This window comes from Umbelopsis ramanniana, assembly GCF_025399195.1.
Source record: "Umbelopsis ramanniana AG unplaced genomic scaffold K450scaffold_35, whole genome shotgun sequence".
Classification (NCBI taxonomy): Eukaryota; Fungi; Mucoromycota; class Umbelopsidomycetes; order Umbelopsidales; family Umbelopsidaceae; genus Umbelopsis; species Umbelopsis ramanniana.
Genome location: NW_026252121.1, coordinates 200,139 through 220,632, shown reverse-complemented (window position 1 = coordinate 220,632; position 20,494 = coordinate 200,139). Strand labels below are relative to the sequence as shown.

The window sequence follows — 20,494 nt, the reverse complement described above, 5'->3', positions numbered from 1 at the left end:
TACAATGGCCTTACCAATACGATTGACAGTTCCAGATACACATTACTTGGCCTTCTGGAACCAGAGTAATAACTTGATTTTGACGCCTATGTTGCCTAATTTCATAATAATCTGCCTGCCGTTGTTTAAAAGCAATCACACCATGATCATGTATTGCTTTCAGTGGAGGCTACGCAGACTAATCAACGGAACAGAAGGTTTTGAAAGCAATTCATTTTATTTCTGCATCCACGTTGGCAGGTGTTAGATCTTACATGAAGCCCTGCCCAATTAGTGTTTGAAAAATGTATTACTCCCGCGAAAGCTACCCAATTTGAAGTTTAACTTACAATAACAAGTGTAATATAAAGTACAGAAACATTGTCGTCTGTACTCTCTCGATTATGCAAGGTACAGTGATGAGCAACCCGCTCATACTGGATTTGTAAGTGTGCATGGATACACTGTAAAATTCTAAAGGGTTTAAAGGTTCTAAGCCATGGACAATAAAGCTTTAGCATGCGATACTGTGGTATTCCTAGCAAATCGAAAATTGATGAGTGTGCTAGCTGCTAAGACGATGCCATTGATGCGCTCCATTTCATTGCTATGAGAGATATTTTCCCAGTCACGCAATTTCCACTCTGGCTGACATATACAGTCTGAGTGCTTACAAACTCACACAGCACCATATAAAACCCACTCACAAACCTAACCTGACTCCTCATTATCTCTCCCCGTCCAAACCGACAAATGGCCAAACTTGCAGAAACTCCTTTCCCTACCTCATTTCCAGAACCTACGTTCTCCTACGACGTTCATATCTACTTCAATGAAAAAGATGAGAAGGATGTTCAGTCTGCTTCCGAATTACGAGAAGAAATTATTCAAAAGTTTGGCCACCTCGAAGATCTTCGAGTCTACAAGCTACACACCAAGCCGATAGGTGGGAAGAAATGAGAAATGGGTCATTTACTTGACGATGCATTGACGTTTTGTTTTGTCTAGGTCCTCACCCTACTGGTATGTTCGAGTGTGATCTGCGACAACCCGCAACATTTGCTACGTAAGCGAAATACTTCTTCGACTTGCCAAACATGTAGCTGTGAAGTTATGCTTATACTTTGAAATAGGATTGTTCCATGGATTCAGCTTTACCGAAGAGGTCATAGGTAAAGTATTTTCAGAGCGATATTGGTAACAAATGGGTTTGAAATGAAGGTAATTAATTGGTAAACAGTGTGTTAGTTCATCCACGTCATGACGATGCTCTCAAGGAGCACACCACCGATGCCATCTGGATTGGAGAAAAGCAGCCATTGTTGCTCGATACTTTGAAGAGTGTGTAGAGTCTTGTTAATATGCTATTATATTATTTGTAAAAACTGCAAGTTGCCCTATGAACTATTTTATATGTCTTTTTCAGAAATTTGCGTATGTTTATTTTTACTGGTACTTGTATTGAGATGCGAAATGCGATCGCTTTCGAGAGGAATTGCGAATGAGAGCATTGGTGCTGAAGACTTCCTTCACATCATAGAGACCATCGGTGTTTGAAATACCTGCGGTCTGAAAGGCACTCAGAGGGTGTGTTGCAAAGAGACGTCGAAGACCCCTGAACAAGCTCGCATAGGCAGCGCCAGGCAGCGGTGAACCCAGAGATATATATACTAAGAACCAAAGAATATTTATTTCGTCTTCTCGCCAGTATATGTCAGGAGCTGATCCGGGATCAGATTTTGTGTATGCTTGCAGCTTTTGGTCAGCTTGATGTTGTTCTGAGGTCCGTTGATATACGCTATCATAAGTACACCCCGGCGTATCTTACTTTTATTTTATTTTTTATTTCTATTTTGAATGTGAACGTGAATAGAAACCGAACTAACAACTCAACAAACGTGGAAAAAAACGACTGTAGAGGAATATGTAGTCATAGGCAATGGATATCAGATGGTCATGGACTGGTTGGCGACGACCTGTAAGACAAGCTCATCATTATATCAAATGGTCCCTTTCATTTTACTAAAATCCTTCCAGCACCATCGCGTATAATCGTGTGTCTCCTTTCTCAATTTCGATCTGCCGTGATGAAACTTGCCTCCATTCACTGAATAACGAATACGATTTGCTCTACGCCTTATCATCACCACCCCACTTACTTGGCTACTGTCTTCTCTACGTGCCAAATTATCATTCTCTGTCTGATTGCAAAACTCTGCAACGTGAAGCACACTTCGTTCTTGGTGTCGATGCAGAAAAATGTTGAAAATATAAAGTACGATGCGTTCCAAGCTATACGGGACTGTTATTTTAACACCAGATCTCGATCTTAACCAATCGTGTCTGAACCATGTCTAATACCGTTGACGAGTTTCGGAAAGCAGGATGGAATGTGACAGAGGAGGGTGTGACCTTATTGAAGGAGTGGACAGAAGTAGAAAGCCCTACCTTTGATGATTGTCTTTCTGTAGCTTTAAACGTGAGTCTCGTTTTCTCCTTGAGATTCTTCACGAGGACACTGCTAACGTACTCCAACTTAGAGCGATATGCGTCAGTTCTGTAAAGGCGAAATCGGAAAGGAAATGCCTCAAGTGATTGCGGCGCCTCTAATTTTACAGCTACAGGAAGTAGTGAACATTGCAACGCCGATGCAACATCAGCTGGAACATCCTCGCTTGTTACGCGCAACATTCACCGACGGTGGAAAGAAGAAAATAAAAGGCGTTGAAATGCGTGGCAAAGTAGACGGACTAAAGTAGGCTTTAACACTGTGAAACTGCTTATAATCTTGCCAAAGCTAATACATGTTTTGTTACACCTCACTTGTTAGATTAAGCACACCTCCCGGTACCAAGTTCATTGTGTCAAGTGATATCATAGTTGAGGAAGACCTGTTGATGTTGGGACCTGGCGTACTCAAGAACATTGGTGGGCACGTAGAAGCCATGGTAAATGAATGGAAGGCCAGTAAGGTGAGCAATCTTCATTGGATGAATGCAGGGACCCAAGGCACAATCTAATGGAACCATGCGCTATAGCAATTTATTATGAGATCAGCGGGTAGCAAAACGAAGAATAGTTCAGAAACCGACAAAGAGGACGATAGTCGGCCACCACCATTCGTTCCGTATAAAGTAACAAATGCTGTAAGTTTGCCAAATTTACAGGTAATGAAAGTAGGCGTGGCAACTTACCTTGAGCTTTGCTATTTAGACTGCAAAACCAGTGATGGCATCAGTTTCTAAAGACAAGAAAAAGGATGGCGATCACAAGAAGGAGTCGAACAGAGAAAAGGGAAGTAACCTGGATAAATCTAACCGACCAGACATGAAGATATCGTCTGAACCGAAGGAATTCAAGAAGGGGAAAAAGGACGTTAAAAGTAAAGAATCAGATCAGCAATCGGGCCAGTCAAAGAACAAGAAGAATCCCAGTAAAGGTTCGCAGCCCAAGGGCAACATCGCCAATGCGGATCATGCTAATCAGACAGAGGTGCAAAGAAAGGAGAAGAAAGGCGGCAAAAATGCGCCAAACCCGAAAAATAGGGACATACCTACGTCAGATCAAAAGCCGAAGAATGAGTCTACCAAGGCGACCAAGTCCATCGAGGGTCCTATAAATGCTAGTGAGGAGCCGAAGCAGGTAGAGGCAGCTAGCAAGGCTAAGAACACACAGAGTAAAAAGAAAAATGGAAAGGCGAAGGACCTTTCATCAGCAGTGGACGAATCAAACAAAAGCGAGACCAACAGTATACAGGCTACCAAACCTGCCAAACCAAAGCGACCAGAACAGCAGTATTATCAGCCAAAGCCTCGAGCTGCTACCGAGGATATATCCAATGTTATCAAAAAGGATACTGCGCAAAGAGCCGACAAGGATAATCGAATGGGCCAGCTTCCGACGTTACCAGCTGACCTATCAAATGGGCCTGCATTCAATGAACAGCATGCTCACCAAAATGAGAATATTCCCGAAATACGTTCAAGTGACCGCGGTCGAGGACGAGGGCGCGGTCGAGGACATTCCAATCGAGGACGTGGTCGCGGATCCCACGGCCGTGGAGGCGGCAATAATAACGCTGGCAGCCAGCCGACTCAACCTCCTTCATGATGGATGTAGATTGGTATTTGCAAGATAGGACACGTAATATAAAAGCTCGCTTTTATCTAGAATCTTCAAAAGAGTTTATGTTCATAATTGGCAAATATTTTTGGGGAAGGAAGAGGCAGTTTTCTGCAGTTTGTTTTATTGTGTACTTTTGTTGTACTATTATTTTTTGGGGATGGGAGGGGAGAGGGTGTAGATTTCTAGGCTGCGTATTTTCAAAAAAAAAAAAAGTTGAAATGAAAGATCTCTCTAATTGAAGGTGCATAAGGTTGCAAAGTGTAGAGGTTTGGGGGGTGCATAGTAAAAGGAAAAAAGGATCTTCCAAAACTGAAGAATGGAAATTGAAAAGAGCAGCAGCTAAGGTTTTGTACAAAGTTTTATGGTGACATCAAAGGATGATTTAGCCCTTTGACTTTTGAATAAACGACTGTAGGAGACTTAGGTAAGTAGCTGTGCGTGTGATTTGGTTCAAAGACCTAGGATTTCTGTACTGTACCTGGAAATACTTTTTAAAGTCGCGAAGGTCGAGTTGTTGAATGGCTTGACAGTATTCTTCTGAAATAGCTGGAGGGCATTGAATTGAGGGGAAGAATACGTTTCGGATGTACTCCACATACTCCACACTCTGCTTGGTATACATCGTCTTCTGGATGCCACTGATTTCACCAAATACCTGGGGTAGAGGGGTCAGTAAATGAAACAAATGGCTGCAATATATATAGTTCAAGAACTTACTAATAGCGCTTGGCCATCACCAATATTGAAAGATACATTCATTGGGACTTCAAAGCAAACTGGTAGAACGCTTTCATATATGTACTGGCTGAAGCCTACTACTGGTGTAGTAGTGCTGTTCTGAGCTTCTGGAGAGGCTGAAGGGATCCAAGAATTGATCATCTTAAGGAAAATACCAAAGCCCATCTTCTGTGTGCTCGTGTCACTGTTGTCTTTTGCAAAATGAAGGATAGTTTGCAAGATCATGTTGAGATGAGGGAAATTTGTGTCGCTAACCAATACTCCTTCGAGTTCATAGTTGAACAAATTCGTAATGAAGGTTAAATAGGCTTTTCGTAGATCCGACAAAAGTAATGCTTCGTCTGTTCCAGAAGGCGAAGTATTCAAAAAATCAAATACCCGCTTAACCAAAGGAAGCAGGAGTTCGTCCAATACATTGAAAATCATAGGCTTGAACTTATGAGCAATCAAAGAAATGAATGGCAAGAAGTCAACTAATTCGTTCACAAGGCACTCATTCAATAGCGAATTGATCAGGGCTGGAAGATATGGAAGCATTTCTCCTCCGAGGCAGCCAATAAGTCGCCCGGATGCAAATCTTGCCGCATCGCGAATGACAGCGAAACGGTTGAGAGCCTGAAGTACATTCAAAATAATTTCGTTGGCTTGCATGAAGACAGGCACCCATTGTCGATTGCAGGTACCACCTTTAGGAACATCAGGGAAGCCTAAATAGAAACAACATGAATTAGCCAGCGCACTACAAAACGTCTTGCATGGCAATGGATAACTACAAACCTTTTGCAACTGCTCCAATCGCCTGGATATAGTGATGTAGCTGTAGAGTAAAGAGCTCGTCTTCTGGATTATAGCGCTCGGCAGACATGCTGCTTTGAATGCCTTTCACCAACGGGTTGAGCACGATTTCAAGATACTCTTGTTGCTTCGCATCGGGAACACTTTCTAATGATATCAAAACACCAACTGTTTCAAAGAGATATTGCTGACTATCAAAAGTGGAAGCGGCAGGAATCTTTCCTCCATCAGAGGTATTGGTTTCAACTGGTATTTCCGCTTCGATCACCAACAAATCACCCATGGATGACAACACTTCTTCCACAAAATTATTCATCTTTGGAGACAAGCCCTTGACGTATCTATGGAACAGGTACCAACATCTGGATCGCACTTGTTTCAAAGGATGATGAAGTCCACGAGCGTCAACGAAGGCGGCCAAGACTTGAGGTATACCTTCCGGGCGAACTTCAAAGAACTGATAATAGCGAACTGCATTTTCAAAGAATTGAAGAGGAACGGAAGGATGCGGGTATGACGAGACACCTTTGAAAAAAAAAGGTGAGTTGATGGTTATCATAAGCGACAAAAGAACGCCACACTTAAAACAAGTTAACCTACCTGATGTAACCATTCTGGACACCAGCTCACCAAGAGGGGTAAGATTACGGTCATTTTGACGGTCGACAAATACCATGACACTTTTTCCCAACGATTCGCCAAACAAGTACAATGTGTATAGACATAATTCCACTTCACGCCAATCCAAGCTAGCGCCAGCCTCATACTTTTCTAAGGTACCAAGGACCATTGATCGGATGTACCCTACATAGAGGTCTTCATTGATGGTGGCGATGGAGTCAGCAAATACCTTGAGATTCTAGAAAGGAAATGAAGCAAGTCATTGTTAGGTTACATGGCAAAGTATAGAAGATCTCGAAGGCAAAGGATCCAACCTTTCTCATTTCCATAAATAGGGCTTCATCTTCAGGTTCTTCGCTTTCGTCAGACCACTCCGTATCCTCATCGTACTTCATCTTCATCATAATAACGCCAAGCAGTGACAGCAGAAAGTCCCACTGAGACTGAATGAACGGAATCCTTGCTTTCTTCTGCTTCTTATACTAAAAGACATATTTGAACAGTATTAAGCACAATGCAAATCTAAAGATAGTCAAATAAAAAGACTACTTACCAAAGACAAAGTGTCGTTGACGAAATTTAAGACGGCGCAAGATGAATCGTCATCTTCATCACCAAGGAATTTGAGTAAGAATGGCCATGTCTTTTCAATCAAAGCGTATGCAGCAGCTGTAACGAAACGATGAGATCGATTAGAACCTAAAACTTATGATTGGCTATAGAGAATTTCCATGACTCACTCTTTGCTTCTGCTGGTAGAGCATTTTCTGCGTAAATTTGACAAAGTTCGCAACCCAAGACGTTGATAAGTTTTGCAACATGTTCGCCAAAATCGGCATCGGACTGTACAAATGGGGAAAGCCACGTTGTGTGAATTGAGAGCATGTGAGGTGAGTAGAACAAAAACTAACAACATACCAGATCTAATTGATTCAAAGTATCGGTGATATTAAGCATTTGTATTAAGCTCAGCTTGTCGAGCGGCTTCATGCCCTTCGATACAACCTGCAAAGAATGTCAAACCGTTTTGAGTACCGTCGAGTATGAGCCCGAATGTCATTATCAAGCCGATATTCTTACCTCAGCCAAGCATTCGCAAGCAGCAATACGCAACTGCTCCTCTCCTAGCATCTGATACAAGGCAGTCATAACTTGATCGTTGACGACAAGTGATATATCCATCCACGCAACATAACTGCCAATGACTCCGAGCGCCAATTCAGCAATTCCGGCATCTCGGGTTCGATATTCTTGCAGAACTTCAAACCATTTTGCAGCCAATTTGGGAATATCTCGTTCTCGCATAGCATCTTTGAGCAACGTATTGCGATTGACTTGATCACGACTACGCTGAATGTCTTGTCTAGCGATTTCCTCATCAACTGAAAGGGACACTCGAAGGAAAAAATCGGTTGCTTTAGCATTGGTTGGAGATTTGCTGGGAGTTTCCGTCAAGGCAATAAGCTCATCAAAAAATGTAGGCCATATCGTGGGATATACATTGCTGAAGAGCAGCGTTAAAATTTGAGCGGCCTTGTTACGCAAGACTGTATTAAATACCCAAAATGACGACGGTTAAAACTTTTCGTCAAACAGATAAATTCCCTGGCCATTCAGTCTGAATAAAAAAACTTACATGGTACTTCCGGCTCGCTTGTATTAGACACACCATATTCTCGAGCAACGTATTCCATTAAGGTTTGTCGGATGTATTCCACAGCAGCTTGATCTAGTGAATCAAATCTATTGCACATAAAGTATAAGTCTCAGTTGTCATTAAGTTTTACTCTTCAATAATGCACATACCTGGTTTGAAAGGTGAGTTCCAGCACCTGAAGAGCAAAGAAACGGGCTTGTGGGATGCTATAATCGTGGAGTGAATAACGTGCTACAGTGAGACACACCAGTTCATTACATTGATGAACTTACGCCTTGGGTTCTTTAACAAAAAGGGAGAGGCACATTTGCCAGCCGTCAGGAGAGTCCTTGATTTGCTCGCAATACGTATTTGCCTGCAAAATAAGACATAAATTAGACGCAAACTTCGTACCATTATATGATATAGCGATTCAAATGAGGGTAAGGCGTTGATGGGGGTTTGGTGGCTGATCATGGTGGGACGCAGTGATGTTCATCTTTGGAGCTTGCGTTACGATTGTGACTCAATGATGCCGCAGACATCTTTGCATTGAATTGGGCGATCATCGTTACGTGCACTAAGACTGGATCTTTTTCGCTTTCAATGCTAACTATGGCGAGAACTGCTGTGTCTACAATGATCGAGATTGTGTTGCAAATGACATTATGTTGAGGATTACTTGCCTGCAGCTTCAGGGCTGGATCCACATTGGGGCTGAGAGCACAAAGAACGGCTTGCTCAATCTGGTCCATGAGTTGTATTGCAAATTACTATTCAATTTACGCTAATTACTATAGTTTGAACGTTGATGGACAGGAATAAATGCTTGCAATCAATAGATTTCAAGGCCGAATTCCTTGTCAGCGAGTCGACAAAAAAAAAAAAAAAAAATTTGGTGCAGCCAAGAACACGTCCTCAGACCAAAATATTTGGTTGTTTATCTCATAAAAACGTCTTCACACCATACACTTCTCTAATAAAAATCCACTGAACGCAATGGTAAACCCAATTCATAGTTTATGAAATTCATATAAAAATACACTCAAAATGTATTTATTTATAATTCCCAAGGTGAGTTAGCCAATCCTCCACTCAAGAGTTCAATGCCATTCTTCGTCATGACAACAATATCTTCCAGTCGAATACCAAATTGATGGGGTACATAAATACCAGGTTCAACACTGAAGGTCATGCCAGACTTGAGTGACTGCTGAGTGTTACTTTGCACCATGTAGGGCTGTTCATGACCTTCCAAACCGATGCCATGGCCAAGTCTATGCTTGAAGTAATCGCCATAACTTGCTTTATCGATGATTTGTCGGGCAATTGTATCCACTTCAGCACATGGAAGATTTAAGGTAGCTTTTTCTATGACAGCGGACTGGGCTGCCTTGACAGTATGCCATGCTTCATATATCGTTGCGTTGAACTCCTTCGGGTTCTCCGAAACAAAGAATGTACGAGTGATGTCCGATTCGTATCCTTAAAAGATCTTAGATTACTGTGACAAACAATGGCATACTCTAAGCAACTTTTCTTACCTTTTAGCCTGCCTCCGGCATCAATGAGTACAACACCTTCATCTCCAAGCTTATGATCACCGGCTTCACCGTGAGGAAGAGCAGCACGTTCGTTAATCAAAGCCAACACCCAGGTCTCTGTCAGACCAGCAGTTTGCAAGGCCTTGTGGGTCATACTAGCGATTTCATTTTCGCTGATCCCTTTGCCAACATGCTTCTTGACCTCCTTAATAGCAGCAACAGTAGCGTGGTTAGCGCATCGCATGATCTCCACTTCTTCGTGAGACTTGATCATGCGCAAAACTTGCACTTCAGGCGAGGCCATAATCGTGCGACCAGGAGTCAGCTTGCTGATACCTTCCGCAAGGAAGAGACGAATGGCAATATCCAACTGAATTTCGCCTTCGGGAGATAAAACGGAACCGATTTTCTCATAGGGAGAAGCACTTTCTTCCCACTCTACAACTTTGATATTGAGAGATCTTGGAAGAGCAGCCTTCTCGATGTTCTCGTGGGCTCGAAGTGCTTCGAATGCGGGGACCACAAAAGTCAAGCTTACGCCGGTTTTGGATGAGTTATCTGGCTTCAACACCATGACAAAGGGTCGTTCGCTCAAGGCCCAGTCTACATTGGTGTAATACTTCATGGTCGCACCACTTTCTGCGATCAGAGCCGATGCATTGTTAGCCGCCAGAGTGCGTGCTAGTTCCTGCTGTCTCTCTAGGTATTGAATAGCTGGTACTTCAGCCACTTGATCGCAGAATCCTAGCAAACTTGGAAATTCTGGAGAGCCTACTTGGATCTTTGGTGCGCGAATAAAGAATACTCCAATTGCGGCGGCGACCACACCGATAAGAGCGAGTATCTTCACCTAAAAGTGCTCGGGGTTAAAACCAGTACTAAATGAGCATAATGCCTTACAAGGATCAAACCTACGGCATACTCTACTCTTCTTCTGTTATTATCTCGAATACTTGACTCGGATCCGAGCAAAGGACTATCTTCGCCAGCCATTCTTAGTTATCAAAATGGCAGAGAAGTGCTAGTATCGAACGAGTTTCATTGCCCTTGAAAAGTCCGAAATTATGGCACGTGATTTATCAATTCAAGAAAAAATGAGCGTGTCTGGACGCGCTCGTAGTAAAGACCAACCCCAAACCAAACACGAACATGAGCTTGTGGGCAGACAAGTACCGACCACAAAGCCTTGACAAGCTGACCTATCATAATGATCTTTCTGCTCATTTGAAAAAGATGGTAAGATCTTCAATTCAAGACATTAGCTCGGTCCAACCTCAACCTGCGACTAACATTTCCCGGTAAAAAGGCTCATTCAGGTGACTTCCCGCATATGCTCTTCTATGGTCCTCCCGGAGCAGGCAAGAAGACAAGAATTGCTGCTGTTTTGAGAGAGATTTATGGCCCAGGCGTTGAAAGAGTTTGTATTTCGAAACAAAGTATGTAGCATTAGCTATTAACGTCCATATCGACTAATGTCTTTTTGTTATAGCTTAAAGTCGATCAACGACAATTTGTCACACCATCCAACCGCAAATTAGATCTCAATATTGTTTCTAGCAACTATCATATGGAATTGAACCCAAGGTCAGTTTGAAAGAAGGATTTTTGTAATAAGGACGCTTTGACGCGAATGAATTTCCACATCCATGTGGCTAATACATTCCTTACTTGCAGTGATGTTGGCATGTACGATCGCGCCGTAGTTCAAGATCTCATCAAGGAAGTAGCACAGACGCAACAAATTGACGCAAATGCTAAGCATCGATTCAAAATTATTGTCATAAACGAAGCTGATGAGTTGTCCAGAGAAGCGCAAGCTGGTCTGCGTCGTACCATGGAGAAATACATGACCAATCTTAGAATCATTCTGTGCTGCAACAGTACTAGCAAAATCATCAGCCCAATCCGTTCCAGATGCCTTCTTGTCCGTGTTGCCCGCCCAAGCGAAGGAGAAATTGACGATGCCATGCAAGCTGTTGCGAAAAAGGAGAACTTTTCACTACCACATGAACTGTGCGTGAAGATAGCTGATGATTCTGACCGAAATCTTCGTAAAGCGCTTTTGACCTTGGAAGCTACGAAAGTTCAAGAGTAGGTACTACGATAGATGTGAACCAACGTGGAATGCCATACTAACCCGATCGCTGTAGACCGAACCTGGCTCAGGTACAGAAGATCGTCAAGACAGACTGGGAAATTGAAATCGGCAATATTGCCGACCTGATAATAGCCGAACAAAATCCAAATAGGTAAAGCATATCGTACTAGGAATAAGGGAGAAATGACTGGAAAGTAGTGTCTAACTCTCGCAATTTTAACTGTCACAGAGTGCTACTTGTGCGAACACGCATGTATGAGCTCATCAGCCGATGCATACCCTCTAGTCTCATTATTAAAGTAAGTGGAAACCATGGGACACTTCTTTTGAACGTTTAACACAGAACGCGGTAATTGACCTTTGCCATACAGAACCTCGCGTTCGATCTGGCTAACAAGGTAGACCGACGGTTACGAAGTGGAATCATCGAACACGCTGCTATTTATGTAAGTTCTGACCACTGGATATGAATCTTCTGACCTTCAAACGAATTCTGACATTGGCACACAGGAGCACCGTTTGAGAACCGGCAATAAGGATATATTTCATCTGGAGGCATTTGTTGCTCGGGTGATGAGTTTGATCAAAAGGTATAGAACGCACAGGATTCAACAAATTGAAATGTATGTTTCTTCGATAATAACGTATTCATAAATTTACAGACATCAAATGGAAAAGAACTCATGAAAAACTGTAGTATAATATTCATTTACAAATACAAGACCAAAAATAAAACCTGGTATTACACTAACAACAGATTGGTTTGCACACCTTTGCTGACCTTGTCCCACCGGCGCATTTCTTCGTCTCGACGCATATCTCTGACCGTCGCTTCAAGACGTTTCCGTTCCAAAACTTCACGCATAAGCACTTCATGATGCTCTGATTTCATCTCATTCGTGAGTTTTCGGAACTCCTTTCTCAAAGAGGCCGTGGTGCCGCTCTCATTTCCTTGCTCGGCAACACCCATAGCCTTGATTTTATAGTCTGCGAGATCGAACTCTAATCTGTGCGCATGTTCTTGTAGTTCGTTATAGCGACGTTCGTGACCATGTCGTTCACTCTCGAGGTTCATGAGGTTTCCTGTGATGCGCTCGTACTCCTTCATGATACCCTCGAAGTCATCTTCCAGGCGCTCCGATCTCTTGTACATAGCTTCTTCCATCTGAGAGAATTGCTTTTGCGCGCTTTCAAATCGTGATTGCAGTGCTTGCAATTGATCTTGCGTGATGTTGAGTTCAGCTTCCATAGTTGTATTTTCCATGCGAAGCTGGCTCAATTCGTCCATCATAGCTGAATTGGCACCTCTGTTATCAGAAGTTTGAGCTTCTACCAGTCGAACCTTGACTTCGGCGAGCTCCATCTCAAGGCGACTGATTGTGCCTTCTTTACTGTCCAAAGTGCGAATCTTGTCTCGAACAAGGTCTTCCAGATCTTGAGACATCGCAGCAAGTTTTTGCTTTTCGCTATCCAAAGCATCCTTTTCGCGAAGTGTCTTCTCCAAAAGAGCAGATTGCTCTTTCAGCTGAGCCTCATATTCTTCAGCTTGTTCTTGCATCATTTGTTCGTACTGTGCCTTCAGACTATCACCACCGCCATGAACAACTTGCAGGACAGAGTCTCTGCGCATAGTCTTTTCCCACTTCTCTTTTTGCTCACGAAGGTCGAATGCCTCTGCTCTGAATTGTTGAAGTTCCATTTGCAGGGATCGCTCTCTAGCACTGGCTGCCGTGGCGACCGAGTTGGATGTATTTGACTTGACCTCCATCTCTGACATCTTGGTGCGTAATCTTTGTGACTCTTGAAGGAGAGTAGCCTTTTCGCGTTCAAGTAGCTCTTCATGAATTCTGCTCTCAGACAGCGATTTTTCGAGTGCATTCAGTTCCGAATTCAACTTGTCAGCATTAGATTTGATATCTCGAATGCGATCTTTGCATTCATCGATGTTGGTGGTATCTTCAGACGTTGGTTCGAAATCCATGATCTCAAATATTAGAGCAGATTGAGCTACTCTTAGCTCTTCGATTGTTCCACGAGCATCTGTCAAACTGCTTTCAAGTTCGGCTTCACGTTCTCTTTGATGGCGCTCTAACTTCTCCACCTCGGCGGAGAGTTTTAACAACTCTTCGCTAGAAGCACCACCGCTTTGCTCCGCCTCACGCTTCATATTTTCCAAGAGTTGGATTTTTTCACCAAGCTCCTTGCATTTGGTCTCGGCATTGTTTCTCGCCTGCTGCTCCGTATCTAACTTCAACCGCAGAGCCTCATAGCTTGCTTGATCGGGTCGAGATTCATAGCTCTTGATAGCATGAAGACTCTCATTCTTTTGCTGCTCCATTTCTTCCAGTTCCACCTCAAGTCGGGTGGACTTCTGGCGATAATCAACCAAACGGTCTTCCAAAGTCGATATCATTTTTTCGAGTTGCAGAGATATGGTTGCAGTGTCCTTGGGCTGACCATCGGCAGAATGTGAGTCGTCGTCGTCTTCAAGCCTACTATTGGGGTCAGAGGCGGATAATAAACTCTCTCGCCGTATAATGAAATCGAGTCTATTGCTGACTTGTTCAAGTTCTGATCGAAGTTCTGAGATAGATCGCTCCCGCTGTTCAATGACGGCTTCTGCCGATTCGTCCATGGTCTGCGCTCTGAGTTGCATCCTCAATCGCTCTATTTCTCGATCCCTATCTGCAATAGTCGCCTCTCGCTCCTGAACCTTTCGAGTCATAACAGCCAACTCTTGATTCATCTGCTGCTGATCTGGTTGCTGCTTTTGGGACAATTGAGCTTCAAGCCGCTTGATACCTATGCTTAGAGCACCAGCCATATGCTCCAGGAGTTTGCGTTGAGTACTGGATCCAGATTGAGTAAGGTTGAACAGTTCAGATGCGACATGGTCAACCTGACGATTTGCTGCAGCAAGTTGAGTCTGTGCCTCTTGTGCCATCTTTCGGTTAGAAGAATGAAGATGAGTGAGGGACTGGGCTGCTTCTCTCATTTTCGATTCCAAAGTTAGGCGTGTGGTGACATTCGCTATTCTTGACGTAAGACTAACATGATCCTACGATAGAGAGTTATTATGAGGATACCACAGCAAAAAGGGTAAAACGAACTGTATTTTCATCCATACTACCTTCTTCAACTCTTCGACTTGCTCAAGCGTCAAAATCTCGAAATCTTTTGAATCTATGACAGATTGCTGTACAAGTAGCTGTATTAAATAGTCTTCTGTCGAATCCAAAGCTGGTTGTAGTGGACCATCGTCCTCCTTCATGACGGTTTCACGCATCGATTTCCATAGAGGTGGGATGTCTAGTGATGATCTCTCTTGTCCCGCCCTTGTAGGTGAATATGAATCCTTTTCTAAGGGTACTGGTGACAATGGCTTGTCTCTCTCATAGTCCAGGCTTGCTCGGCTGCGAGAAGGAGGGGCGATGGGTAGGTTGTGATCACCTCCAAGCGAAGGCTCAATGACAGTAGCATAAGAGAAGCCAATCTGCGATGCTGTACTGGAATCTCGAGGAATAATGGGACCTAATGAGCTAGGAGGAGGCCGTCTTGTAGTATTGCTTCGAGGATCGCCCGAGAGCGGGAAAGTACCTCTAGTTGGAGAGATCTGAGATCGGCTCGACGTCAGCGGCCGAGGACCAGAACCGGATGTCTCTAGTCTAGAGAACGGTGGATTCATATATCTGCAATTACGTAGGTAGTGTAATGTAAAAAAGGATTTATTTTAAATGTCTAGTATGCTACAGCCGCTCTGATCTTATATCGGTTGTTAAACGTAGCGGCTCTGAATGTCACGTTATGAAAACGGCGCACGGCACGCCAAGCGTCCGATTCTGATGGAAATCTAATAAAAAACTTGCTGACCAGTGCTTGTTGTTTACTAAAATAAAGAAAACAAATACATCAATGCTTGTTCGCAGCATCATATCAATTTCAACTGTTGAAAGCTTACGTTTGCACTTGAATAATGGCATTTTCTTCATCATCTTCGGGATAGTAACCCTTTGAGTGTAGCCATTTTGACACATGAAACGTCTTGGTCTGCTGAGGGAACCCACTTAGAATAACCGTGCGTCCTGCTGAGGAGGTTCCGTTGCTGGAGAACATTTCCGACTTTCGAAAGCTGTGCAATACGTCGTATGGATTTGATCCCTTGGTGTCCATCTGACACAAAAATTTTACCCAAAAATAAGCATCTCATATACTACACACTGGCTAGCCATTCCAAAAATAACTCCCAGATCAATTCTGCTCACCTTGTTCATGTTGATTTGATTGCCTCCAACCACGGCGCGGTCGTTAAACAATTGAAAATGTCGAGCTTCGGCGGCATTCTGGAAGAGTACGAGAACTCGGCCGTGAAATTGCAGTTCCTGGCTGCGAACAAATAAAACTTTGGTTGTAATGGGTAAGTGCTAGGTTCCGTACTGATATACATTCGACCGAAAACTCACTTTCTTGTATGACGCTGTCAACATCGTGGAAAGCTAACCGAGCCAATCGTAATATATCCTCCTTTGTTACTGTGTTTGGCAAATTCTGTATAGATAGAAGTCGTGACGCTGCTTCTCTTGGGATGGTCACATCAGCGTTGGGTAAGGGTTTAAAGTTTTCAACAGCTTCTGCCTTTGACTTTTGTGACAGGCTAGGTGAGTTCATGTCGACCTTTTGCTGCTCCAGCATCATGGCAGTACTCCTGAATGCTGCTTGTTGAACCTTGAATAACTGAGGAACAGCTCGGTATGTAGCTGGCCGCTGAAGGAGACGCCTTATGGACAACATTTCGAAATGTTTTTGTCGTTCACGATTGCCTAAGGGCCAGGTTTTAAAAATTGTGCTTTCACTCAAAAAAAACAAAAAAAGCAAGTACCGTCGGACTTTCAGCCAATTTGCTGGCAGGGCTGGTAAGGTTGATACGTCAAGTCAACTAACGGCAAAAAAAAGACAGTACATTTCATATAGGAAAGAAAATGCGCTACACAATTTTTTGAATGTTCTATTGCATCTCTACTTACTCTCTATGGTAGTGAATATTACTGCATATTGCGACAGTGTGACAGAATGTGGCTAAGTTTTTTATCGCTGCCGTTTGCAACATAGTAAAAAAACATATTATGCTTTTTGCAAAATAGTAGTAACCATAATTCAATGATCTAATATCGCTAAAGCGGGTTAATATACGATGTCTATGGCGCAGTGGATAGCTTCCAACCCCTCGGAAAGTTGAATGTATATCCAATCATATGCAATGAAGTGAACTCATAGTGCCAAAAATCACCCGAACGCTCACACGTTAGAAAACGGGATATTGTACCAGCGCTGTCGGAAGGCTAAATGGCTTGCCGATATTTTCTCCTTACGATTGCTCGGATGGTGATACCTTCTTCCATTCTAAGAGAACAGACCTCTTCTGAAAGAGTGATTACCAAACGATAGTAGTGTTTTATAGATGACCTATTTCACGCATGACAGATCCGTTGGGCATACCACTCCAAGTTTGTTTGATAGAGGAGTGTCAAAAATTTTAGTTTTGTGAAAACATGACGTTGATTGCACTACGATTTTCAGATCACCCAATACCTCTACCGTCAGATCATGTATGCTTGCAGGCAGGCAAAGAGGAGCAATCTCCTTGAAAGTTTGGATAGCTCACAGGTATTCATCCACAGCTTGTTTCTAATTTTTCTGCAGCCCCACGCCCAACAAATAATGCAGGTTGATCCCAACACAAATCCAATCAGGGTGCATTGTCGGGCTTCCGATATGGCAAAAAGTATATAAACCGATGAACTCTACCAAAAAAACTTCTTATCTCAATTACACTACTTACTATGGCATTCAACATCTTTCATCACAAAAAGCACTCTCGGCCCTCCTCTCCACAGGTTGATCTCGAGGAAAAGCCGGACCACCATACTGCTTCTACGCACCCGGGAACTCACAGTCCACTGAAAGGTGGTGACGCGGTTCATAGCGGCCCTCCCAGCAGAAGCCAGAGCCCAGCGCTAACCAAGTTCCTCGCTGACCCAATGCGAAGCAGCCCTAAGCCTGAACACATTGGCGGATTTGAAGATCCCATGGGTGGCTCTATCAACCAAACTGGTGAGCGGGATCCTATGAGCACTGGTGCATAAGCCTTGCCGAAACATCATGGTCCATCGGCCAACCTATTTCTACGTTGATTAAATATATATTTTGACTCAAGCATCATATAGCTCGTATTTTATATGTTACCCCGCAAATGCTAATACATGTTAAACCTGATATTGGAGATGGTTGGATTCTTCTGAATGGGGTAAATACCAATGAGTAGTTCATACTGGTGAATGCGAAGGGTTATTTATGAATTTGTGAGTGTTGATGACAAAATCTTGTGACGCAACAGAAACGTAACGAGCTGTAGACTGCCTCAAGGATAATGAAGGACTCTGCATAGTTTTTCCAAGCTTGACGATCAGATCTATTCAGCAGCTTCACAGGTCTGCAAATAGGCAAAGTCTGTCAGCCAGTCCTCTGATATGCAATCAAGTGCCTTATGCTCAAATTGGCGTTTGCCAAAACACTTTGCTACCGTCAATGATGGTGATTTTCTAGCATACATTACACTGTTAAACCAAATGTCTGCATGAAACTGGAATTGATAGAGTTATTTAGGAAACTTTCACAATCATAATGCGATGTGTTCTAACAATATGCATACATTTTGCAACGAATATCATTATCATGATTTCAGTGTTGCCATTTTACGGGAAGCTACTCTGTTAAAACACGGACCACGTCGTACATAATTAAAGGGTTTATTCAATGTCTACGTAGGCTTTGTGGATTGAGAAATAGTGAAAAGATGAATCAAAACTGCTGGTTGTTCAAATCCGATAAATTGAGAGCCATCATCACATTGGAACCAGTTGAGTGATTCAAAACAAAAAATTCTGCCCTTCGTGGACAAACGGGACATACCGCTTGACGTCTGTTGGAATTCAAGTTGACCACCCATGTCAGAACCAGATCCATGGGACGACTGGGAGACTGCCGCCGACGCACAAGTATGTTTCTCTTCCTATAAGCTAGAAATCCTATGCGTCAAACGCAGATGCTAACAATTTTGCAGCTCAACGATTACCATCCACCACCGCCAAATGATGATCACGAAAAGAATAAGAAATTATGGACGGAGGCGTAAGTATTGCAACCTTCTCTCGCTATTATGAGACTTTCTATTGATAGCTCGGTCGTTAGCAATGCCTTTACTGTGCCGCAAATAATCAGACAAGACACGGTCAAAACCACATATACACCAGAGGTACTTCAAGATTTCCCCCATAGCTTGGCGATTTGCGCTCTATTTCCTTAACCTCACTCATATTAGATTAAAATTCTCAAAAGACCAACCAATCCGGGATCTACAACTATGACTCCACCTTCAGCGATGGCCCAAAAGGATGTTAAATCGCTTGAAGAAAGGGAAGCATCCTACGAGGCTGCCAGACGAAAGATTTTTGGAGACGATACTCAAAGTCGTAATGCCCAAACAACTCAGAAGCGACTTGATGCTAGCCGTCGGTCAGAGTCACCACGGCCAATTGCTAGCCACGTTCGACAACCAATAGCCCCATCGAGCGAAAATGCTCGAGGTTTTGGAAGCCAATCATCGCGACCACCGAAGAGGTCATGAATAGACTGGCTGATATTGAAAGTATCTGGGCCAGTCACCTAGAGTTTCAGATAAACGCAACATGCCACTCGAGTATATACTGGCCCAAGTCAATGTACACACTTTGTATTTCATGAAGATGCCGATAATGATTATTATTTTTACTTTTTCATTCGTTCTTATTTCAAAGCTTATAAACCATTTATACGATTAGAAGATTCCCAATTTGGTCTTGCCTTCCTTCATTCTAGGAGTGATGTGGGTGCCGAACAAATCAAACAAAGGTCCATTGACAGCATCGTTCTCAAAAATATCCAATCGCTTTGCATTTTTCTCGGTGTCCACTACCAGTAGTTCTAATCGATCAAGCTTCAAGTGACCTGTGAATAAAATGTTCGTTAGTAAAAGGTCATGAAAAGCCGGTCCATTTTCCTTCATTGCATACCCAATTCGATCAATTCCTTCACACGGTGTGGCGTGCCCACTGCAAAGTGTAGCCGCGATTCAGCCAAGAAACGAGCTTGATCTTCTACTTTGAGATGTTTTGCGAATAATTTAGCAATTTTTGCTGCCTTGTCAAATTCTTTCAGTCCACGCACCAAGTCAGTGGCTCGAATGGCGGAGTGGGTAATAATGATAATAGCTGGTGCAGCCATGGCTTCTACTGGTGGTTCCTTTAACAACTTCTTGTGTCCAGCAGCACCTATTTAAGATATTAATACCAGCCAATATCCTATACTCATATCGATAGATAGGATCAACCCCTGTACTCACCAAATTTAACAAAGGATGGAAGGAATTCTATGGTATGTGGCGACGTAAACTTTTGGCTATCGAGGAACGCACTGATCGCAGGTGCTTGTTCGTCATGCTCTATGGCTGACCACGTACTCTTCGCTCGTTTCTGTCGATCTAATATGTATTCGTATTGTTCCGCGACTGGTTTCGAGGACACGTCAACACCTTGGAATGGGTCATTGTTCTATCGCAAAGCGTATCTGTTAGTTCATCAAAGGATCCTATAATTCTTTCAAATCGCTTTTTGCCTAACCTTCTTTGGCTTTCTCTTCTTCTTTTTCTTTGTTGGTTCCTCCGCCATATCCTCGACCACTTTCCGCTTTATGGACGCTGATCCTTGATCGGCTGGTGCATTCTCTTCAAAATCTTCCTCGACTGCAATTCCTTGAGTGTCTCCTTCCTCTATAATATCTTCCACAAGATAGTCGTCTTCCAAAGCATCCGCTGAAACTGCGGCTTTCCGTTTAACCATGAATAATGAATTGCTAAACCGGCAGGAT

At 43.1% G+C, this 20,494-nt stretch overlaps 9 protein-coding genes across 9 annotated transcripts; 4 read left to right on the top strand and 5 right to left on the bottom strand.

Moving 5' to 3' along the window:
* The first annotated feature begins 689 nt into the window (after window positions 1-689).
* On the top strand, window positions 690-1,434 carry K450DRAFT_245641 (uncharacterized protein). The gene is made up of 4 exons (XM_051589787.1): window positions 690-925; window positions 988-1,045; window positions 1,113-1,151; window positions 1,220-1,434. Exons 1-4 carry the CDS (start codon window positions 733-735, stop codon window positions 1,326-1,328), a joined length of 399 nt encoding a protein of 132 aa, XP_051443816.1. The 5' UTR covers window positions 690-732; the 3' UTR covers window positions 1,329-1,434.
* Window positions 1,435-3,017: 1,583 nt separating this feature from the next.
* Window positions 3,018-4,287, top strand: K450DRAFT_245637 (uncharacterized protein). Its single transcript, XM_051589786.1, has one exon. The coding sequence runs from the start codon at window positions 3,208-3,210 to the stop codon at window positions 4,087-4,089; it is 882 nt and encodes a 293-aa protein (XP_051443815.1). The 5' UTR covers window positions 3,018-3,207; the 3' UTR covers window positions 4,090-4,287.
* K450DRAFT_245632 (uncharacterized protein) lies at window positions 4,288-8,761 on the bottom strand. Its single transcript, XM_051589785.1, has 14 exons — window positions 8,581-8,761; window positions 8,188-8,270; window positions 8,065-8,121; window positions 7,895-8,001; window positions 7,339-7,805; window positions 7,177-7,263; window positions 6,999-7,101; window positions 6,812-6,927; window positions 6,573-6,740; window positions 6,238-6,496; window positions 5,620-6,162; window positions 4,822-5,549; window positions 4,583-4,759; window positions 4,288-4,513 (listed from the first exon to the last, which is right to left on the bottom strand). Exons 1-14 carry the CDS (start codon window positions 8,647-8,649, stop codon window positions 4,487-4,489), a joined length of 2,991 nt encoding a protein of 996 aa, XP_051443814.1. The 5' UTR covers window positions 8,650-8,761; the 3' UTR covers window positions 4,288-4,486.
* Window positions 8,762-8,888: 127 nt separating this feature from the next.
* On the bottom strand, window positions 8,889-10,447 carry K450DRAFT_245628 (uncharacterized protein). Its single transcript, XM_051589784.1, has 3 exons — window positions 10,354-10,447; window positions 9,439-10,288; window positions 8,889-9,379 (listed from the first exon to the last, which is right to left on the bottom strand). The coding sequence occupies exons 1-3, from the start codon at window positions 10,429-10,431 to the stop codon at window positions 8,955-8,957; spliced, it is 1,353 nt and encodes a 450-aa protein (XP_051443813.1). The 5' UTR covers window positions 10,432-10,447; the 3' UTR covers window positions 8,889-8,954.
* A 110-nt stretch (window positions 10,448-10,557) lies between these two features.
* K450DRAFT_245623 (uncharacterized protein) lies at window positions 10,558-12,251 on the top strand. Its single transcript, XM_051589783.1, has 9 exons — window positions 10,558-10,674; window positions 10,745-10,855; window positions 10,928-11,022; window positions 11,113-11,529; window positions 11,589-11,687; window positions 11,766-11,835; window positions 11,908-11,982; window positions 12,047-12,126; window positions 12,199-12,251. The coding sequence occupies exons 1-9, from the start codon at window positions 10,588-10,590 to the stop codon at window positions 12,221-12,223; spliced, it is 1,059 nt and encodes a 352-aa protein (XP_051443812.1). The 5' UTR covers window positions 10,558-10,587; the 3' UTR covers window positions 12,224-12,251.
* Window positions 12,235-15,572, bottom strand: K450DRAFT_245617 (uncharacterized protein). The gene is made up of 3 exons (XM_051589782.1): window positions 15,495-15,572; window positions 14,667-15,422; window positions 12,235-14,594 (listed from the first exon to the last, which is right to left on the bottom strand). The coding sequence occupies exons 2-3, from the start codon at window positions 15,219-15,221 to the stop codon at window positions 12,279-12,281; spliced, it is 2,871 nt and encodes a 956-aa protein (XP_051443811.1). The 5' UTR covers window positions 15,222-15,422; window positions 15,495-15,572; the 3' UTR covers window positions 12,235-12,278.
* K450DRAFT_245614 (uncharacterized protein) lies at window positions 15,433-16,741 on the bottom strand. Its single transcript, XM_051589781.1, has 2 exons — window positions 15,997-16,741; window positions 15,433-15,935 (listed from the first exon to the last, which is right to left on the bottom strand). The coding sequence occupies exons 1-2, from the start codon at window positions 16,322-16,324 to the stop codon at window positions 15,721-15,723; spliced, it is 543 nt and encodes a 180-aa protein (XP_051443810.1). The 5' UTR covers window positions 16,325-16,741; the 3' UTR covers window positions 15,433-15,720.
* Window positions 16,742-17,373: 632 nt separating this feature from the next.
* On the top strand, window positions 17,374-17,676 carry K450DRAFT_200072 (uncharacterized protein; the record flags this gene model as incomplete). The annotated part of the gene is made up of 1 exon (XM_051584621.1): window positions 17,374-17,676. One exon carries the CDS (start codon window positions 17,374-17,376, stop codon window positions 17,674-17,676), a length of 303 nt encoding a protein of 100 aa, XP_051443809.1.
* A 1,635-nt stretch (window positions 17,677-19,311) lies between these two features.
* Window positions 19,312-20,494, bottom strand: K450DRAFT_245602 (uncharacterized protein). The gene is made up of 4 exons (XM_051589780.1): window positions 20,248-20,494; window positions 19,971-20,178; window positions 19,642-19,899; window positions 19,312-19,576 (listed from the first exon to the last, which is right to left on the bottom strand). Exons 1-4 carry the CDS (start codon window positions 20,464-20,466, stop codon window positions 19,407-19,409), a joined length of 855 nt encoding a protein of 284 aa, XP_051443808.1. The 5' UTR covers window positions 20,467-20,494; the 3' UTR covers window positions 19,312-19,406.

What these genes read in the sequence shown, in the direction of transcription:
- K450DRAFT_245632 (XM_051589785.1), bottom strand. Translation starts at nt 8,649, where the DNA reads ATGGACCAGATTGAGCAAGCCGTTCTTTGTGCTCTCAGCCCCAATGTG. An exon ending in ATCCAGCCCTGAAGCTGCAG is followed by an intron (nt 8,271 to 8,580) that starts GCAAGTAATCCT and finishes CTTATTTTGCAG; the next exon opens with GCAAATACGTATTGCGAGCA. An exon ending in GATTGGAGCAGTTGCAAAAG is followed by an intron (nt 5,550 to 5,619) that starts GTTTGTAGTTAT and finishes GTTTCTATTTAG; the next exon opens with GCTTCCCTGATGTTCCTAAA.
- K450DRAFT_245628 (XM_051589784.1), bottom strand. Translation starts at nt 10,431, where the DNA reads ATGGCTGGCGAAGATAGTCCTTTGCTCGGATCCGAGTCAAGTATTCGA. An exon ending in GAAGAAGAGTAGAGTATGCC is followed by an intron (nt 10,289 to 10,353) that starts GTAGGTTTGATC and finishes GAGCACTTTTAG; the next exon opens with GTGAAGATACTCGCTCTTAT. An exon ending in TGCCGGAGGCAGGCTAAAAG is followed by an intron (nt 9,380 to 9,438) that starts GTAAGAAAAGTT and finishes AGATCTTTTAAG; the next exon opens with GATACGAATCGGACATCACT.
- K450DRAFT_245614 (XM_051589781.1), bottom strand. Translation starts at nt 16,324, where the DNA reads ATGTTGTCCATAAGGCGTCTCCTTCAGCGGCCAGCTACATACCGAGCT. An exon ending in TGACAGCGTCATACAAGAAA is followed by an intron (nt 15,936 to 15,996) that starts GTGAGTTTTCGG and finishes TTACAACCAAAG; the next exon opens with TTTTATTTGTTCGCAGCCAG.
- K450DRAFT_245641 (XM_051589787.1), top strand. Translation starts at nt 733, where the DNA reads ATGGCCAAACTTGCAGAAACTCCTTTCCCTACCTCATTTCCAGAACCT. An exon ending in GCTACACACCAAGCCGATAG is followed by an intron (nt 926 to 987) that starts GTGGGAAGAAAT and finishes TGTTTTGTCTAG; the next exon opens with GTCCTCACCCTACTGGTATG. An exon ending in CTTTACCGAAGAGGTCATAG is followed by an intron (nt 1,152 to 1,219) that starts GTAAAGTATTTT and finishes ATTGGTAAACAG; the next exon opens with TGTGTTAGTTCATCCACGTC.
- K450DRAFT_245602 (XM_051589780.1), bottom strand. Translation starts at nt 20,466, where the DNA reads ATGGTTAAACGGAAAGCCGCAGTTTCAGCGGATGCTTTGGAAGACGAC. An exon ending in TCCATCCTTTGTTAAATTTG is followed by an intron (nt 19,900 to 19,970) that starts GTGAGTACAGGG and finishes TATCTTAAATAG; the next exon opens with GTGCTGCTGGACACAAGAAG. An exon ending in GAAGGAATTGATCGAATTGG is followed by an intron (nt 19,577 to 19,641) that starts GTATGCAATGAA and finishes TTTTATTCACAG; the next exon opens with GTCACTTGAAGCTTGATCGA.
- K450DRAFT_245617 (XM_051589782.1), bottom strand. Translation starts at nt 15,221, where the DNA reads ATGAATCCACCGTTCTCTAGACTAGAGACATCCGGTTCTGGTCCTCGG. An exon ending in AAGTCGAAGAGTTGAAGAAG is followed by an intron (nt 14,595 to 14,666) that starts GTAGTATGGATG and finishes TCTCTATCGTAG; the next exon opens with GATCATGTTAGTCTTACGTC.
- K450DRAFT_245623 (XM_051589783.1), top strand. Translation starts at nt 10,588, where the DNA reads ATGAGCTTGTGGGCAGACAAGTACCGACCACAAAGCCTTGACAAGCTG. An exon ending in CATATGGAATTGAACCCAAG is followed by an intron (nt 11,023 to 11,112) that starts GTCAGTTTGAAA and finishes CCTTACTTGCAG; the next exon opens with TGATGTTGGCATGTACGATC. An exon ending in GTGATGAGTTTGATCAAAAG is followed by an intron (nt 12,127 to 12,198) that starts GTATAGAACGCA and finishes ATAAATTTACAG; the next exon opens with ACATCAAATGGAAAAGAACT.
- K450DRAFT_245637 (XM_051589786.1), top strand. Translation starts at nt 3,208, where the DNA reads ATGGCATCAGTTTCTAAAGACAAGAAAAAGGATGGCGATCACAAGAAG.